This window comes from Ornithodoros turicata, chromosome 5 (genome assembly GCF_037126465.1).
Source record: "Ornithodoros turicata isolate Travis chromosome 5, ASM3712646v1, whole genome shotgun sequence".
Lineage (NCBI taxonomy): Eukaryota > Metazoa > Arthropoda > Arachnida > Ixodida > Argasidae > Ornithodoros > Ornithodoros turicata.
Window position 1 is genome coordinate 23,281,940 of NC_088205.1, and position 20,405 is coordinate 23,302,344.

General features: G+C 44.6%; 1 protein-coding gene across 13 annotated transcripts in view; it reads left to right on the plus strand.

The window, feature by feature from the left end:
• Positions 1 to 20,405, plus strand: part of LOC135394227 (nuclear receptor coactivator 2-like) — a 501,016-nt gene that overhangs the window by 435,800 nt on the left and 44,811 nt on the right. For 10 of the 13 annotated variants that reach the window (XM_064624847.1, XM_064624849.1, XM_064624853.1 and 7 more), the window contains 8 exons: positions 3,053 to 3,160; positions 3,857 to 4,029; positions 9,521 to 9,615; positions 10,065 to 10,242; positions 13,774 to 13,986; positions 17,268 to 17,397; positions 17,505 to 17,617; positions 19,548 to 19,698. In XM_064624847.1, coding sequence (XP_064480917.1) covers positions 3,053 to 3,160; positions 3,857 to 4,029; positions 9,521 to 9,615; positions 10,065 to 10,242; positions 13,774 to 13,986; positions 17,268 to 17,397; positions 17,505 to 17,617; positions 19,548 to 19,698 — 1,161 coding nt within the window. Of the gene's footprint in view, positions 1 to 692; positions 774 to 1,399; positions 1,418 to 1,881; positions 1,952 to 3,052; positions 3,161 to 3,856; positions 4,030 to 9,520; positions 9,616 to 10,064; positions 10,243 to 13,773; positions 13,987 to 17,267; positions 17,398 to 17,504; positions 17,618 to 19,547; positions 19,699 to 20,405 lie in introns of those variants that run through there. The other 3 variants (XM_064624858.1, XM_064624857.1, XM_064624859.1) reach the window with 3 other exon arrangements.

A 20,405-nucleotide genomic window follows, 5' to 3' on the forward strand; every position in this document is an offset into this window, starting at 1 on the left:
TACCAAATGGAAAATCAGGGCGATGAAGTGACCGGAACGCCTATCCACGAAAAACGAAAAGATAACTCCCAAGAAAGATCGGTCGTGGTGTCACACGCGGGCGGCGTTCAGTCGGTCTGCGTACCTTTCACTGAAATACATCGTAAGACGCTTTCAACGTTTATGTGGTTGGTCATTGTACGCTGAATAGCAAATAACATCTCAACATGCCCTTATTGTTGTGAAATTTCATCCAACCGTTCGTATATGCACGCTTGCTGTGATGCATGCACCGAGTTTTCTTTGAAATTCGTAGACAAATGGTTCACAATTGTAGTAATCTCGGCTCCTCACCCCATCAAAAGTTCCCACAGCCCGCGAGCCACGTTTACCGGCGCCTGCTTGAAACCGAAACCGAAACAGTCCCGCGGTGTTTCTGCGTTCGAGGTCGTGCTGCTAGAAAGAGGAGTGTAGAAGCCACGTCGCCCACATATTTTTTGCGGATGACAGATTCATTGTCGCCACGTTTCAGCATGAGCGTAGCAAACGAGCAGCGACCACCATAATGCGAAACAACGTCAATATAAACACAAACAACGGAAACACGCCGCGCGGAAAGCCCGTACGCAACTACGCAACTTCCATCTGCGATGGATTGCGCTCTCCAGGGAGAGGGAGTTCAACGTGCTCCTCATCGAGTAGTTCATTCAGGAGATGCCGCCATCTTGCTTGTCGCCCGTGAATACGTAAAATGGACGGGGTCTGGAGGCCCGGTGGTGGTGATCGCCCGCAAGGTATTGTGTTCAAACGTTTATCTAGGGTTGCATAACTATCAGTACTTACTCATAGTCACCTAAACTACAGTGACACGCGTTCGTATAGCGCCGTTAGTCACAGAGCCGGCAGTGTTTGTCCACGGATCGCAATGGGACCCTTTGCACGACGGGGCAAGCGCCATGTTCTCTTGGATTTCGCTGTTTGGGACTCGTAGTCTTGTTTTGCTCGTATGATGGTAGTGGTGCATGCTAGACACACTGTGTGTCACCGATTGGGTACATTGTAGCTTCATGTGTGAGTGTGTACGGTTGTTACATTCATCCGGTCAGGGCACGACACCTCCAGTGTGACGCCCTAATTTCGTGCGGTGTGCGGGATCCGAGGGCTCTTCGGAGAAAAAAACTTTAAGCCTAATTGGTAGGAGGCTCTGTTTTTAAAGCGTTTTACAGCTTTATCTCAGCTTTGCAGGAACACACGGATCGGTCGATAGCGTTGCACGGACCGTGTGCTGTGCAGTTCTATGTAACCCGTTAAGTGTCGTGTGCAATTTTGTTGATAGGAGAGTGTCATTGAGGGAGCAGTGGAGGCTGTTCATGCGTGATACGGGTTCCTCTAGGCCTAATCCTGTTTCGGGTCGAGGGGCTTTTCTCGTCCAGTTCATGTAATTTCGACGTGTACAAGCTTGCTACTGTGTTCGGGGTGATCTACTCTGCCCCACATGCATTTTTTTTCGCCCCCTTCTGAGCTGGGCCAAATGAAACGAGGGTGCTGAATTTGGGACACGTATGACAGGTGCCAAATCGTTTGCCGGTTTGTCGTTGTTTGCATGCCACCAAACACAGACTTAGGATAGCGGACGTTTTCCAGTTCACTTATGTTCGGCTATTTAAACGGAACACGAGTGTGGTGCTATCATCGGCGGTCAGATTGACATCGACGAAATAAAGCAATGATGTCAGGCCCCTTGTTCGGGTCATCGTCGTCGTTTCAGTCGTCGGTGTTACAATTATTGTGTAAATTACGCAGCTTGCTGTTTGCACTTAACCAAAATAACCCTCGCACAGTGTAAGTTCAATAGGGCGTTAGGCGACCTTGAACCTGTCACAGTTGCAGCGTTGCAAGAGAATAACAGCCACGGCCATCCGGATTATTTACAAGTGCGCTACACCATTTTTTTTCTCTTGCCAGTCTGCTGGTACGTCACGTTATCCCGCTTTTATTCCTCACTATATGTAAGAATGTAGCAATGTAAATACCTCGCATAATTCGTGTTGTGTCCGTAGAGCTGGTTGCTGCATTGAAATATTGATTTTGACACGCGGTGTTTTTCGTATGTGTCATCAATGCAATTTCTGGTCAGAGCATGTAACATGCAACAGGAATTCAGAGAATTCTTGCGAGGGAATTTATTATAGTGCTGTCCCATAAAAAGGAAACATACCAGAAAGCAATGTGGCACAAAGCATTTTCGAAAAAAAAATGAGCGTTCAAGGAATTGCACATATAGAGACACAGCAGTGTAGTGAGATGTAGCAAGTGTGACTTATTCAGGGCACCGTGACCTTTGTTGTTGATAATGGGCTGGGAGTGTAGGTTACGTTGTTATTTCAACACTACTGACCACCTGTTAGCGGTCGTGGCAGGAGGTCTACACAGGGTATCATGTGCGAAAGGGTTGAACAGGTGTAGAAGTGATATTTCTGTGGGCTCACTTGCACTACAAAAGAATTTAATTTCGTAACGCTTAGGGCTAAGTAGTGGAGAAGAGCTCCTATTGTCTTTCTTATGGGCCTCTGTGACACCGGCTATGACTTGCTTGTACATTTTGAGGCCCCCCAAACTGTTACTTTGTTTCCTTATTTATGTGTCGCATGCTTCAATGATAACAAGATCAAAGTGACAGCCCTCACGTTGCTCTATTCTGATGTTGCCTCACGTTAATTCAGTGCAACTCCTGATTTTTGTGAGGCTAGAGGTATAGAGTAGCTATAGCTATCAATGTAATATGAAATACATGTGATGTGAAAACTGTTTTTGTCTGTAGACATATTCCTTACTTTTTTCTTTGTGTCAACTGAAAAGGTTTCAGTGTGTAGAATGGAACAGCATCCGAATTTAGCACGTACTGAAGGCTGTTTTAAGTCCTGAAGTTAATGTTTTGAGAAGCATTTGATGTACAGTGAACTGTTAATATTAGCACACGTTTATTTGATAAAAGGGTTTGCATAATCTCTGTTGCGGAGAAAGTCTTGATCGATCAAGCAGTTCCTTATGCTCCGTTATCTTTTTTTTTCAGGCTTCCCAAATGTGACCAAAATTTTGATGGTTGGTCTGAGATGAGTCTGGTGACAAATGTAGTTCTCAAGAAGCGGAGGAAGCCTGAAAGCAAACCCCAATCGCAGTTGTGAGTACCATTTTTTACTGGCCTGGTTGACCGACCCGTACACGCATTTAAAACCTGTAAAATTTCATGCATGGGCAGGCCGAACAGATGTGGCCTCAACACTTCCTACCACTTCAGACTTGCTAGACAACCCTAACATGCTCCGATTTTAAACCCCACAACGTTTATCCACAATGTTTCCCCTGACAATGAAACTTACCCATTCATCATCTGAGATAAAATTGTTGTTGTTACCCACAAACAGTGACCAAAATTTTTATCGTCACAGTTCGGTTAAAAGTTTGCAATCCAAACAAAAACAATGTCATCCAAATTGTCACAGCTCGCTTTCGTGTGTTGTTGTATGCGCAAGCAATTGGCATGTATTTTGTCTGGCTTTTCATACAAATATCATCATTCATAATGCTGCAAACCATGTGTAAAAATCAAGCTATGCAGTGAAACTGGATAAGGTAGTATGAGCTCGCAAGGGCTATCCCAGTAACCCATTGCAATCACCTGTAGAGCACTGCCGCTCAGAGCCAAACCGAATGCGCTCCTGTGGGATAAATGGGAAGCCCTTCGCTGACCAAAAGCAACAAACAAACACAGAGATCTTATCTATACTTCAGAGCTAAAATTCTGTTGACTCTAACCTTGTTGTCCAACCTAGTTCCCTAATGTAACGCCATTCCTCTGCATGTGTGTTTGATGCAGGAAAAAGTGCCTTAATGAGAAACATAGGAGGGAGCAGGAGAACATCTACTTAGAGGAACTAGCAGAATTGATATCTGCTAGCATTTCTGACATGAATTCCCTGTCCGTCAAGCCAGACAAGTGTGCCATACTACAGGAGACGGTCAACCAGATACGCCGAATCAAGCAGCAAGGTAAGAAGCGACACCACTTTGACAGCCACACTGTAGACCTCTCTTGTCCTCTGAGACAGACCTTGCCCACTCTACGTTTTTTGCAAAGTTTCGTTTAACTCTGCCTGATGAAACAATGGTTTAGCCTTTCTTTTAAGCTCGGAAAATTTGATGCTGTAGAAGGCTTTTTTTCTTCTTCTTTGTCTCACACAGAAAGTGTTTTCGCATCTCTAGCTGCTAAAGGGGTGCTAAAGTGCAAAAATTCTGTTTCATACGCACATAAATTACGGATGACACAACAAATGGGTCATGTTCCTTTTGTATTGTGGCCAAAGTAACTGCATCTTGCATTCCTTGACGAGAAATTTTTGCGCTGGAGCACCACCACAACACCCAAATAGCAGTCTTTTTGGGATTGCGGGCATGTTAGACCACTCCATAACATTTTCATACATGTAACACAAGCCATTCATTTATCTATTTATTTACTATGTCAAGGGGAAGTAAGGGGGCGTAGCAATCCGGAAGTTGGCCTGGGTGTTCGTTCATACATCCTTTGCTTCTTTTGATATGGCACAGTTCTACATGCTTCTGTAACTCCTCACCAGATTTCATGTGCCAGAATACTCTGAGGTTCTAAGTGTGAGACGTTTTTTATACATGGCTAGTTCCATCTCAGAACAAGCTGGTACATTTGATGTCTCGAATGAATGGGGAAAAAATATATGTTGAAGCCATTGGTGAGTTAGGATAAATAAACACTTTCGGAATTCTCAGCGCTATGCGGTTCGGAAAATAGGAGGTGAGAAAAAAACTGCCTCTCAGAAGACTAAGTCGTCGCACGCGGGTTTGAGCGGCCTCCTGCAAGGCGTTATAGTGATTTCTTGCCCTGGCTTTAGACCACCTAGGTCACAACAGTCTCCTGTGTTGGCAGTGCTGTGTCGGTTTTAGTTTGACTAGAAAAAATTGTCACAGTTGACTTAGAGCACCAAAAGGAACCATATTCACTGCAACTTTCCGTACTATGTACAAAAGGGATACGATTGAGGTTTATGCCACTTAGTTTCTCATTCATGGGGCTATCGAATTATGTATACTGTAAACATATTTTTATTCGCGATGTATTAATTTTCATGAATTTCCGCTAAAATATCACGAAAAATCGTATTCGCGAGCACAGCTTGACGTTTATCATGCGAAAGGAAGTCTTTTGTCGCAAATGACTTCGCGAATGACTGACTGCGTGATTCACGAAAATTAATACATCACGAATAAAAATATGTTTACAGTAATTTGTTGCACTACACTATCAGGAACATAAGCAATACCTCTTTAAGTAGCACCATACTTAAAAAAAAAAGACTAATTTCAGAAAGCCTATATCTAAAAAAACACCCCGCCAAAAACTTTCCTCGAAAATTTGATATGTTGTAGACAGCCTCTTAGGATACACACAGAAGAAAAATCAAAATTCTGACTTTGATCTGTAGGTGCACTGGGAATTGTTTGCCGGCCCTCTGCGAGGAGCGCACTCAAGCGGTTGCACCATGTCCCGTGTGTGGCTAAATCGAATTTTCCAAACAGACTTTCACCTTCTGTCTTCACATGAAAACTAATTGCTATCATTTGAAGCCGCTCTGACTGTTTGCATTTGTAACAGTGTTATAATCGCTGAGTGTAGGTTCAGGAGCAACAAGATGTGAACTCATTTTTCACCAGACGTCACACATGCATTGCAAGTGCTTGGAGCCCGTGAAGGACAGAATGCTTTTGCATGCTTCCATGATGTATATTTGTTCACGGGGACCATATAGAAGCATATTTACTAGTGCTGTGCCAATATTCGAATTATTCAGGCCGAATACAGCAATAATGTATTCGACATTCGATTCGAATAGTATTTTGATCACCCACTGCAATGACGTGCACATCTGGCAGTTTCGGTTTCTACAGGCTAAAATTTGGCGGATTTTCGGTTCCAATGTGTGCGACACTGGGGCATATCCAATCCAATCCGATAAAAAATCCAAAACTTTTTATGAGTTGGAGCGTAGTTCTGTATAGAGATGAAGATTACACCTCGTGTGTGCCTTATTTCGTGATGCATTATGAAATGATTCGAGGCTATGTGCTAATATTGTTCAATTAAGCGGCATCTCAAGCTCTAAAGAGTGGAACATATTTTTTTAGCTCAAAACGCAACTAATCTGTCATGATGATGTGCGTCATTGCAAGCGTGTTCTTTGAAGTAATGCTTTAGCTAGCGTTTCTTTTGCACGTTGGTTCCGGGCTAAGGGAAACCTGAAAGCAATTACCAGCAGTGATAACGTAATGCGGCGCACATTTCTAGTAGTGTCTTGCAGGTTCAAAGTAACAATGATTGATCAACTCTAGCCACCGGCTAATAGGAGCAAAAGCGTGATGAAATAAGTTTGGGGCCACTTGTTACAGAAAGCTATGAATGAGATATAATCGATTTTCTGTGAAGTATGTAAGTTTTCTGTTGTTTTCACGACCTCTATTATATCATACGGTAAGAAAAGCACGTTCACAGAAAAACTGCGCAGCCTTTATGACGACCTTATCTTTCCCTTTTTCTTTTCCTTTTTCTTTTCCCGTTCCCGTTCCGAAGCTATGCTAGTTTACTGTTACGTTTAAGTCTCAGTGACAAGTTAATTCTTGTTCTCCATAACTCAAAATGCCATTACATGTGGAATGGTTTCCCGGCACCCAAAGGATAATCAACTATTGGAATACATCACAAATGTGTCAGTGGCTATGCTGATTGATTATGTGAATGCTGACGGGATATTTTTCAAGCCGTAGCTTTCAATGTAGTAGTACACGTAGGAATGTTCGAACGTATTCGATACGTTATTGTTCAAAGAAATAAATATTCGATTCAAACCAAAATTTCACTATTCACACAGCCCCAATATTTACTGCACATATTATGTCAGGAGAGATGCAGTGCCTTCCAGCAATTTTTAAAACCTCTGCTTCTGTACGGTCCCGGGACCTCTGATGGCAGAAATCGCAAAAAAGTGTCGTTGTGTAGTGTCTCACACACTCAAGGCTAATTCCTGGTGCCTTTTGTGAACCTTGCCGAAACAGCCCAATTGGCGACGCTGACAAACATCCATGGCCTTCGGTTCGACGTGCTGCCACCATGGGGAGGTCCTAATTGCATTAAAGGGACTATCGCATCCGTCCCGGTCGATTCCGAAACTGTAGTGCCTTTTTACTCCGCGTTCGTCACTGATAATAACGCCGATAACCCGACGCGAATTGGCAGCGTTGTCCCTGTGTAGTTTGACATAAAACTTGGCAAGAGCAGACGACGCATTCCGGGATTCCCTCTCTGGAAGCGTCACACGGACGAGGCCAATCACTGCGCGCCCTTTGACATGGAGAATACCAATCACGGAGCGACCGGAGGGACCTTGGTAGCCTTGGCAACCGACCGACGGGCGGGCGGGCGAGGCGGAATGCTAGGGGACGGCGTCTTCTCTGTTACCGGCTCGCGCAATGTTGTTTCTGGTTAACATTGAACGTGTTCTTACAGCCAGGAGCGTAACGCCGTGTTTCACGTAACATGGTTACATCTGCACTCACACTGGTAAGCGAAAGTCAGCGTATTTGCCGAGGACTTTTCGCTTATTATAGTGCGATGCGAACGCCAAGCAGACGATCTCGGAGACAATCACCGGCGCTGCGCTCCAATTCGTGTGCAGGGCTTACGTCATCATCGCGTTGGCTGCAGATGGAATGCGGACCTTTAAAACTCGTTTACTTAATATGTAAGCTGTTTTCGGAAATGAAATTTGGCAAAGTTGACTCTGAAGCGGTGACGAACATTACCCTATCGGTATCATACATACGTTCCCGGATGCGATAGTCCTTTTAACACATCATATCATCCTTTCCATCCATTTTACATCATCCTCCGCTGCAGAAGAGCACCAAGTGCCCTTTATAGACCGTGTGTGAAGACCCCTGCATTGCTGCGCCGTATCGTCCATGGCATCGCACCTACCACACGTCCGGTGAAAAATGCGAGCACGTCTGGTTCGACAGTCTTACTTCAGGCATCTGGTTCTCCCCAATCTGCATTGAGCGATTATAAGTTTATAACACCATTATAAACGCAAACACTTTGAACGGCTTGCAATGATAGCAACTAGTTTTCATGGGAAGACAGAAGTTGAAAGTCTGTTTGGAAAATTTGATTTTGCCACATGTAGGACGCGGTGCCACGCCACCGCTTGATTCTGCTCCGCGTGTAGGGCCAGCAAGACATTCACAGTGCGCATACCGATCAAGTCCGATTTTCGATTTTTGTTCTGTGTGTAGCCTAAGGGTCTATCTATGACATGCCAAATTTTTGAGGGGAGTTTTTGGTGGGGTTTTTTAGATACAGGCTTCTGAAATTTGTCATTTTTCGGAGGTATGGTGCTACTGCAAGAGGTATCGCTTACATCCCTGATAGAGTAGGGCAACAAATTATATATCATTCGATAGCCCCGTGAATGAGAAATCAAATGGCATAAGGCTTAGTCTTATCCGTCTTGTACATTGCCAGGAATGTTTCAGTGAATATGGTGCTTTTTGGTGCTCTGAGTCAACTTTGATAATTTTTCCCGGATAAACGAAACATCGACACAGCACTGCCAATGCAGGAGCCTCTTGTGTCCTAGGTGGTCTATAATGAAATAAGAAATAGGGTTGCAGGTGATGCTCAAACCCACGTGCGACTACATCATCTTCTGAGAGAGTTTTTTTCCTCCTCTCCTATTTCCTGAACCGTGTCCCATAGAGAGTTCTGAAAGCATTTATTTTTCCTAATTCATTGGTGGCTTCAACATATATTTTTTTCCCGTTCATTCAGTTCCTTCAAATGTAGAGGCTTGTTCGATTTGACATGGAACTGGCCACATGCTCACAGAGCTGGGTCTGTTCGATAAGTAACGGATGTTTCAGTTCGCTCAGATGATGGGAACTGGATGGGCACTGATACGCCAAATGCTTTCAATGCTGGAAATGAACGGTTCTGAGGCTGAAACACGCAACAGATGAACACAACACTAACCTCAAGGTGCCTAAGAACACAAACAGTTGTAATATGGCAGTCGTCGAGAAAGCCAGACAGCGGCAGGATTTGAACCACACACCTCTCGAGAGTGCGTGGTTGAAATCCTGCCGCTGTCTGGTTTTTTCAGGGCGAGCATATTTCAACTGTTCAAGCGTTTCATGTGTTCTTAATTGTTGTGCAGCCAGTGAGGTTTCCTTAGTATTTTCAGTGGAACATGCATTTGTGGTTCTTGGAATATTTTTAGGAACCTAAAGTTGAAATTTTTTGAAACACATAAAGGGGCGATAGAAATCACCTTTGCAGTATCATATTTTACGAGGAAATATTTCCTGTTATGCCCTTTGTCTTCTCTCGAGTTGGGCACCAGCTCACCCACTCAGCTCTTCTTCCAACTTAGTTCACTGTACTGTCTCTCTCCAGAAAGCGGACAGAGTGATGACTTGCAGCAAAGCGAGGTTTCCTCAAGCAAACCTACCATCTTGGGAAGCGATGTGTTAGGACCGCTGCTGCTAGAGGTGGGCGGCTTTGTTTTATTTTGAAACATTCCTCAAGCACCGTTCAGCGCACGGTTCTTGAATATATTGTGTTTTTCGGTTCATTATTTTCCCATGGTCCAAACATCTAAGCTATTGCATATATATCAGTGCTACGAATGATTTTGAAATTATAACCATTGAGAAAGCACATCTATTGTTATGTGAAGGACTGAACAGTTGGCTTTCTATGCCAGAACTGACCTAGTGTTTTCTCCAGTCTGGAATCAGTGTTATGGGCATGTTCTTAGCCATCACATTTGTGACATGCTGCAACATTTTTATTTTATTTTTTATTTTTCTGGAGGGTGTGGGGGTTTGGCCATTGATCTAATGTCTTTGTGACTTGAAACAGTTCTGAGCATGCCTTCCTGAAGTATAACATGCACAGATCGTGACGCTAATGGCATACCTGTTACGTGTATTTCCAGGCACTTGACGGATTTTTGTTTGTTGTGAACACAGAGGGAAAAATTGAGTTTGTGTCCGAAAATATTACTTCATTCATCAAGTACACACCTGAAGACTTAGACGGGAAGAGCATCTACAACATCATCCACCACGGGGACCATGGGCGCTTCAGCAGTAATCTGCTGCCAATGTCCATAGGTAAAGCACGGTGTTCCTTATATATGCATGTGGCTGTTTGTTCTGTGTCATACAGTGGTAGAAACGGCTCCTCTGTGTGACATCCATAACATGTGGGTGCATGGCCTATGCAGATGCCAGCATCCTTGAGCATTGGCCACTGGGCTGAAAGAGTTCACCTTTAAAGGAGTAATGAGGAGACATTTAACGTGGCTCGAAACCCTGTCTCATCTGTCGAGCTGTCCATCAGGGGTCGCACTGTGAAAATATTTCTGCCGTGCTGTGTATTGTCAGGGCACCATCGGTTTAGTCAAAAACAGAAAACTGAGAAAGCAGCCACAGACAGCCGACACGATCCTTGCGTGACGTCGAAGAGTCCCCGGTAGGGTTGTCAATCCCGAGCCATTTTTGCAGTCCCGGGATTTCGGAATTGTCACAAGTTCATATGGTGCTTGAAATAAGTCCTGCGCGGGTCAAAATTATTTGACCTGCATCCAAGCCGTACCCGCGTGTGCAAATCCGCACCCGACACGCAACCTGCGTCCCATTAGAAATTACACCCGCATCCGCACGCAGTCCGCATATGTTTTTCAAAAAGCTCACCCGCACCCAACTGAGAGTACTCCCTGGTCTGTGCCTGATGATTAGATACGTCTGTGTGCATGGTTTCTTGTGCGACATCAGCGTAGGGGGCAAAAAAGGTGCAAATGTGTGATGGTTTGTGACTTGAGGAATGATACGAAACGTGACATACATAGAGAAGAGCACACAGGAGCTGTTGCACCTTAACGGTTTGAGCGTTTGTTCTGCCTTTGTCAGCAATGTTTTACGTCATATTTCGAGTCACTACAGTACAGATGCGTAAGAAATTGGGCAACTCTGTGTACTTCCTAATAGTGTTTTGGTAAAATGTGCCGACCACACCCGACCCACTGCCCACTTCGCCGTCAACAATGCTGCCCGCACGACACCGAAAACCTGGACCCGCCACTCGCAACAAAATGCGGGTCACCCGCGGACACCGCGGGCCGTGCAGGACTTTACTTCCAAGTCCATCTACGTCAAGTGTTTATATCAGCGTGTTCTGCGCAGTTCATGCGCGCTTTGTCAATTCTACCTTTTCCTGAAGGAAAACACTCAAAAATCCGCAGGGTAATCACATTGGTAAAATAGTGACGGCGAAATGGTTACATTTTATTTATTTATTTTGCTATGATATGCCACTTTTTTGTTTATCTGCATTTCACTGTGGCGCGTGAAAAGAAGGCCAGTCCCATTACAGTTGAAGGAGAACAGGAAATATTACTTTACAATTTCCTCAAACGGTGTAACATTCCACTTTAATGAAGAACAAGAACATACGCAAAAAAGGAACGAATGGAAAGAAAGGAAACACTAAACGGTTTACGACACCGTCGCTGCTTGCGTATCACCTTGTACAATGATTAACACGCGACCTGAGTGAGCACAGAGAGTCGAGGGTGGTGTCCCCTAGTTGGGAGCAAACTTTTGTGCAAATACTGGCTTCCGAACTGAATGTCCGTTCAGCTTCTACTCTAGAAGAAACGACAGTCAGCAAATATCTGTACGCATGTGGAGGCAGCGGTTGTCTGCCACCTCTGGTCATAAAAAGTGCCATTTCCTCACGGAGGAGTGAGTCTGTGCCTGATGATCTACTGCTGTTTGATTTTCCTGTCATATTTGTTGTCACGAAATCCCGGGACTTCGGGACGTCAAAAATTGGCCGGGATCCCGCGATTTCGGGATTCGGGATATCCCGATTGACAACCCTAGTCCCTGGGCCTCTCTGTTTCATTTCTTTCTTCCCAGCTCACGTGCTGCTCGTACCTGCTTAGTGGTTAGTATGATCGCTTTCCACGCCGAGAGTGGGAGGCGATGTGGGTTCGAATCCCGGCACCAGCTGTGCTGTCTGGGGTTTTCCGGACGAATGTCGGCACAGTTCCCCTTGAACTCTGTCCAGGACGCACGCGAACCCCCGTCTCCTACTCATTCCTGCTGTCCTATATCTGTCCACATCTGTTAGCTGCTCATAGCCACAGTTGCTTTGCTGCGCTAACATGACGACAAAACAAAAAAAGAACTATAAAAAATCGTACCGACTTGAGCTGCGCAGCTCCATGTCACGAGTCACATGCCAGGGGAATGCGCTACGTCACGAGGTTCCCTCACCCTTCGGTACACCCTTTCCAAGAGCGGAGGATGTTTTAAAGGTGTGCGGTACAAAGGTCTACAGCTAAAGTGCAACAGCTGTGCCCGTCGTTCTTTCGTGAGAGCTTATTTTATTCGTTGCAGAACATGCCGCAGCCAAAAAAAAGGGGGTGGGGGGTTGCTCCTTTAAGGACCTTGCATCAAAAATTTAGCAGTTGCTATTTGGAGTACACTGATCTGATGGTGGCACAGGTGCCAGATGTTATAGCCAACATTGAATAGCATGACCGTCATTGTGGTAATGGGGAAGATAAGATCAATCGATGGTACTGGTTGCACCAGCGTTGCCGTATACATAAAAACGAGTAGAATTTACTCTGTGCCCCTAAAAATTTGTTAACTAGTTTAGGATAGTTAGAAAATTATCGTCCATTCGTTGTAGTCCCGTATATGCACAAGCATTTCGTATTACCCAGCTTTGGTGTCTAGGAAGAGTTGTGTTGTTCCCCCTTATTATTTTTTTAAGATCAGTTGTTAAATATCTGCCCTTCAGTGACTGTTCTGGGCTGTTCTACTTGAAATGTGGCTGTATTCTATCGAAAATTCTATCTAAAAAATAAAAAATGCTATCGAAATATTTTCTGTAGTTTGATACAGTGCTCACTTGCATACATATGATGTATAGGGATCGCCAAGATAAACTTTGGGGTTTGTAACGGAGATAAAAGAAATAAAAACATTGTCGGGAAGCTAAAGTAGATGTTAGAAAAGTATTATGCACCAAAATTTTACATCGATACTGCCACTTGGCCTGTTCGTCTGCAGATAAATCGCGGAAATTAAAAAAGACGTCTCTACCTGTGTTTCACCTCCTTCGGTTAGATGGCGACATGGTTGAACGCGGCATTGCAGACGATATTGAAACCAAGTGAACAAGTGGAACTGTACTTCTCATATCGTGTTAGTATGGTCTTGATATTGTCTGCAAAACCGTGTTAGACCGTGCTGCCATCTGATGGAAGGAGCTGAAACACAGGTATAGCCGAATAGAAATGTTAAGGCAGCAGCGTTTTTTACTTTTTATTTTCACAATTTATCCGCAGAGAAACGGGCCAAGTGACATTATCGATACAAAAATTTTGGTGCATAATACGTTCTCTAACATCTACTTTAGCTTCCCGACACTGTTTTTGTTTGTTCGATCTCCATTACAAACCCCAAAGTTTATCTTGGTGAACCCTGTAGTTGCACTTTTGTCTGCTAGTCATTTTCTGTTGCCTGAGCTTAATCTAAAAAGAGGCCAGTGTCTGGCACTTGCTGAGGTACCCTTTGCTGTAGTATGTTTCAGCTGGATTAATCCGAAGGGGGAATGTGCGTGTGTAGGTAATGGTTTTGGCTGGTCCTCGGAACCCCCTCCTGCATCAAGTAAGAGCCGCTCGTTCCACTGCCGGTTCCTTGTCAAGCCCCCCGATGCCGCCGAGGAGACTATGGAAGAGAAGCAGACCCGCGTGTCACAATATGAAAACATGCAGATCTCTGCCATTTTCCTGCCCTACCCTGGGGACAAGAACAGTGAGAATGCCGACTCCGATTCTGGTGAGCCCTACCTTTGAACTGTTCAACTGGCTGTCTGCAGAGGTGTTAGCGGAGTTTCAGTGTATGGGGTGGAATGATTCCCTCTTTACATTTTGTACGATGGGAACGATTGTTGCTATGCGTTGGAATATGGTGATGTGACCTGGTTCCAAGGAAAAGGAGAGGCTGGCGCGGATTATGCTTTTTGAACTGTATCGTTTTGTGTTAAAGGCGCTCTCTAGAAGCGAAAGAATTTCATATTTGGATATTGTGAGCTACGTTCTTTCATTGAGCATAATAATTGGAGAATGTTCGTCGACCTGTTTTGTGTCCCTTTAAGGGCGATCCAGTGAGACCGTTCTACGTGCACGAGGCGAAAGGGAAAAGCTGAGGGGCTGCACGAGAGGCTGACCTGCTTGCGTAGCGTAATGGAAATTCTCTTGGCTTAGGAAACAGAACGTTACCAACATGTGCATGACATAGGAAGGATTGCATGTGCTCCAAGACTCGTAACATTGCACACACATTAATATTCTCTCTAAAATGACTCTTTCATTATATATATAGTGTGCTATTGCAGGAAAATGTGCACCATGTTTACACGATTTCAACGTGAGCTTTTGTCACTCAATATAGGCGCTCGAAATCACACGCATGTTGCAGTCGTGTCTGAAAATGGAAATTAAAAGAAAAAGGTTACGACCTTAGGGACGGGTGGGTAGCCTCATTCCCGTGCACACGAATTTCCTGCAACCATCGCGTTACCCTCTCCTTTTTTTTGTCGCGTTCAAGGGTTTCAGGTTCACTTCATGCACGTGGTTCTCTTGCACATGGGATTAAAAATCAGCTTAGGCTGCCACAAAAGCGGTTTCACTACAGAGCATGTTTTAGGTGGAAAGGAAACTGCGTTGGGGAAAAAGAGAGTAGAGTGACATGTGCTTTGGGTGTCCCGGAGAAGTGTGTGTACAGTCTGCACTTTAGGACCTGAACTACGCAGACGTCTCTATAAGTCTGATATGAACTGGATATGATCGCTCTATGTAGCGTATTTCTTCACGGTTACGATGTTTATACTGCTCAAGCTTCCTTAGCTGCTGAGGGAAAAAATTGTCAGAATGGGCTCCCGTATGTCACACATTATGATACTTGTTTCATATGCACATTTCTGGAGGAGACCGTCACGTTAACACCAGTTTTTTTCAAGCGTAGGTCAAAAAGAAAACATTACTTTCCAATAAAATGCTGCAGCACACACCTCGTGTGATGTTTGCAACATTGTTGTACTGAATTCGATTTCGAGCATCCAGTGAATATAGCGACGTGAAATAAGGGTCTTTTCTCGGCACTGTATGGTCGGTGCGCTTAAAGAGATGGTCGCATCAGTTTGTCTATTTCAAAACTATAGTGCCACTTTATAACTCGTGCACCACGGACCACTCTATCGGAAATACCACCCGAATTAGGGGCATAATTCAACCGTTATTCCACGGAATACACGACCAGAGCAGACGCCGGATGTTGAGAGTATGCCAGAATTCTCTGTGTGGAAAAATGAGAGAACGTCACTCCCCAAGAACCAATGAGTGCACAATCTTGAGAAAAGGAATGCTGCGGCCATGTGGGGCGTCTCATAGAGTTGCAAAGTGTCTGGATAGCACATCCCTCCTCTGAGCGCCGCACTCTCAATCATCTGTTTAGGGAGGAATGTCACCCCCGTTGGAGCTTTTGCAGCCCCGGAAGCAGGGCTGATCTTTAAAATTTGTTTAATATCTAAGCACTTTTGGGACAAAAAAAATTATCCAGGTAGATTGTTGGCCGATGCTAAACATAGTGGTGTCGGCTTCATATGTAGGTTTCTGGATGCGACCATCCCTTGCCACCACGGACGAAATCTCGAGTCTTCAGAATCTTGCGGAGTTTAAGCCATTGCAATCCACGTGTCTCACAGTGTCTCCCAAAATATAGTTTCGCTATGTGCAGCAGGAGTGTCATAACATTAATTTCTAGTTTGGAGAAGTACAGTGTCATAGGGTGCACAGTATGCAATGAGTCTGGCAACATTGCTTCCCGACAGCCGATTTTGGTCTCCTTGCCACAGCTGTTGGCAGACTTCCAACGTTAAGTGAAGAGCGGAGACGATCGTGCTGTTGCAAATGGAGCGCTCCCAACTCTTGACGATGTTACCTGCTCTTGAGGAATACACACGATTCTGTGCAGTTTTGCGGCTTCTTTGAAATATTCGTTGAGGCGTGTAATGTCCAACGGTGGCGTTCTTCTTTTTCTGTCTACTGAATTTTTGACTGAGATTCATTCATATCATGAAGTAAAATAAATATTTCCTTAGCCTATAGTGGCACTTGCATGTATCCAGACAATTCCGAAACTATAGCTCCGTTTTACTCCTCGTTCATCACCGCCATTGACGCCGAAAAATCTGACTCAAATTGGTGAAGTAGTTTCCGTGCAGTTCAGTTCCGTTCAGACGGTGCGGGTTTGAATCCCACTGCCGGTGCCTTTTCTTCAAATGCCATTATTTAATTGACGTAACGCGTGGCAAGAGCAGATGCCGCATGTTGAGAGCATGCCCGAATCCCCCTCTAAACTCGGAGAAAACTTCTCACGGACAAGTTCATTAGGAGCACGTTCTGGTGCCGACATGTCCAATGAGGGAGCACCCCTTTGGTGACCCAACTTGCCACGAGAAGTAGAATTCTGGGTTGCGGTGGAGATGTTCGTGCAGCCAGGGATGTAACACCCTGTTCCACTCGACGTGGTCACATCAGAGATCACTGATAAGCGAAAGTAGACGTATGTACCGGTGACTTTACGCTTAGCGTATTGCGGTGTGAACGTGAGGCTCGGAGACAACCTCCTGCGCTGTGTTCCCATTGGTGTGCCTGGCCTGTGTCGCCACGATGTTCAAATCGCAGGAGCTTCTTTAGCCGCAGAGGCAATGTGAATCTTTAAAACTCATTTATTTAATATATCGGCTGTTTGCAAACGAGAATCTTGACTAAGTAGGCTGTGAAGCGGTACAAAACATTACTGCGTTGGTCTCATACGCACGTTTCCGTATGCGATAGACCCTTTAACGTTGAAGAGGTAAAGTGCTTGGATGTATGCTAGTATCAATGGTTCGACTTGGAAGTATTGACTGCTAACTTGGTGGTTTTGCTATTTCTTAACCATGATTACTAAACTTTAAGGTCTGTTGCCATTTTTGCAGTGCTGTTTATATTTGACTACATTACCTCAAGTTATTTTGTCACTGTTGAAAGCTAATGTGTTTCTCCTTTTTCCAGAAGTTCAAAACTGCCTTGTTTGTGTTGCCCGACGCATCCCGTCGAACGAGAAAAGCCCTGCCTCTGTAGGTGTCGAGCAATTTACTACGAGACTCGACCTCAGCGGTAAAATCCTTGCCGTCGATACGAGGTGTGTATGACACTGGTTGCATTTGCTGTGGAATTGTGGTTGAGAAACTGTTATTGCGGTAAAATTGTAAAGTATCCTACTCTCATATTTCCTTTCTTCTTTCCCAGTGGTGTATCGTCGACTTACAGTCAGTACCTCAACAAATCATTGGTCGGACGTGCTATTCAAGAGCTCTGCGATTCAAGGGAGCTCCAGAAGCTCGACCAGCATCTCAAAGAAAGTGAGTGCATTCAATACCATTCTAAGGCCCGGTTTCACCCATGTCGATTAACATTTGAACCGTGATCAACGATCCCTTATTTAACGGTTAACTCTGCTTCACTATAAGGAGTTGTTGTCACTGAAACATTCGTCACGTCACCAGCTAACATTTGTAAAAAAGAATTGAGCGTTATGTTCAAGTTTTAGCAACCCTTAATCTTGGTTCAACGTTAGCCAGCGTTGGTGAAACCGGGCCCAAGTGGCTAGCAGCTTGAAAGAAAAAAAAAAACTTGGACACACAAGCAGTCTATTTCTTGACACACATGTACAGTAAACCCCCGATAACTCGAAGTCGTAAAAACCGGAAATTTCGAGATAAGCGGGGTTTCGAGCTAAGCGAACAGCGAAAATTACGTTGCCACGATGTTAGCACAATGCGCTATGTTATGAAACGTAAAAAAAAAGTGTTCCTCCAGTAATAAGGCTCGTAAACAATTTCAAAGCCATTTATTTTTTAACATCATCTAAGACTGAATAACTCCGTAATAGCAATCTGCTTGGCATTTGCGTCTGTGAACAAGAAAGCATCTTCAAGCACTTCAATGCAACGCAGAGACGCTCCTCCCGGCACGTCACTACCGCGGCCACTCTCGACGATTTCTGTATCACTCAGTTCACCGCTACTGGAACATCGGCGTCGTAAAGCGCATAGTCCTCGAAGTCCTAAGTCACTCTCCCCAAAACATGCGAGGCGCATCACGTCGTTGCACAATTCATCACAGCCACTGAAGTGGTCTGCTGGCTCCGGTACGGCGGTGGAAGACCAGAAACCCGCATGAATGAAACAGTTTATGCTACTGGCTTGATGAACTTGCTACCAGGCCTTTGATAAGTGCCACCTTCCACTCCAAAGTCAGGGACTTTCATGCGCGTTGTTCAGCCATCATGGCGCCGCGAAGATCAAAACGAAGAGATGCTCGGACGAATACAGAGGAGGAGGAGGAGTGACGTTGGGTGGAAAGGGGAGTGCTGTCTGCCTGCCACAGCTAGCGGCGCGTGAGGCGTGAGTCACTAGGACTGAAGGCTTTGACCTTGACCTAGCCTGGGTGACCGAAGAATGCACGTTATCAGCCGTAGGTACGCAGACCTACCGGTGATCGGATTTCGAGATATCCGTACTTGGGAAAAAAAAAAGCTTCGACTTAAAAGGGCCCAAATATATAGGAAGCATTGGGACATGGATCGGGACACAAAAATATTCGAGATAACCGATATTTTGAGATGAGCGAGTTCGAGTTACGAAGGTTCACTGTAGTTGTTAATGCAGTCCATTTTTACCGCAATTTCCCTTTTAAATGATGGCTGATGCAGTTATATCCAAAAGACTCATTTCAAATTAGTTGAAGAGCATATCCGAGTCAACTGAATGACAGAAAGATTGTGTGGGGAAATGTGTAGCTGCGAGTGCTTAGTTGCTGGTCACTTGTGATCAACACACTTGATGAAAAACTCTGCTCCATCATAGCTCAGAGGAAGGAATCATCCTGTGTTCAAAATATCACTGATATCCTAACTTAAACACATGCAAACATTAGCAAGTACCAAATGTCTTTGCATGTTATTTATGACTTCTTCTCATTGGTTTACTGTCGCAATAGCAATTCAGCACTCTAGAGGGTTATCGTCAGTGTACAGGGCATGAATAGAAAATGTGCCATGTGGAGAAACCTTGGTTCCCACTGTACAAACTACTAGTCTGCCTAAAATGTTTGTAGTGCTGCTGTTCAGTTTACAACAGATACCAAATTGTTCAGTATTGTGTGTTCATAACACACACAAATATTGTTCTGGTAAATGAAAGTGTTTGCTGGTGTTTCTATTTACGAGCCGAAGGTCGCTGAGTTCTCGTTATGTTTCTCACAATTTTTTCTATTTCTTAAAATACGCAGCTCTGCATCAGGGTTTGCACACGAGCACCATCTACCGGCTGAAGGTGTCTCACGACAAATCCCTGCTGGTGCAAACGAAGAGCAAACGCTTCAACTTCAACCAGGTTACAAACGAGCCTGAGTTCATCATGGCCACGCATTCCATAATTAGGTGAGTCCTTTCCACACATGGTTTTCGTGGCAGCCTCTCAATAACTTACATGCCCCAAAATGGGAGAAAGAGTGTTGTGTTCTAAGATGGAGTTCCATTTGTTTTCAGAGCTTTCCTCTTTTTTTAGCGTTGTACACTATTGGTGACCTAAAAATGGGTGTGAAAACTAGGATGAGGCTATGTTGAAAGGATTTAAATGTGCTTCCAACACTGATTAACCCAAGACAAATAGGCAATAGTCATGCAGCGACTTGCTTCCACGTGTTCCTAAGCAGGTTTTGTCATGCTATTACAGTGGCCATTGGCATTGCTCACGTTGCTTGTATTTTGGGGCATGCTCTCCTCATCTTTTATTTTTCTCAAATGAAGTTGCCCAAAGCTGAAAACACTTCTTTAGCTTTCACTCACTTCAATTTCGTGGGTGCTTGAGTCTCCTGAAAGCATCGTACCCTGCTGTTACGACAACCTCAGTAGGGTGCCTGAGTACTAGCCCCCTCTGCATAGAGTGAAGGCAACCACGTTGTCTGCTATGAATTTTCACAATTTTTATGCCCATGCACAGTTCGCAATGCACTCAGTAAAGTGTAGCTGTATGCTTAGCTACACACTACATTTTGGAGTTGAGTAAATACATAGCAGAGGAGGTTTGAAAAAGTGGGTGAAATCTGTACAGAGCATTCATGCATGGTAAGTATGGGCCTAAAAAA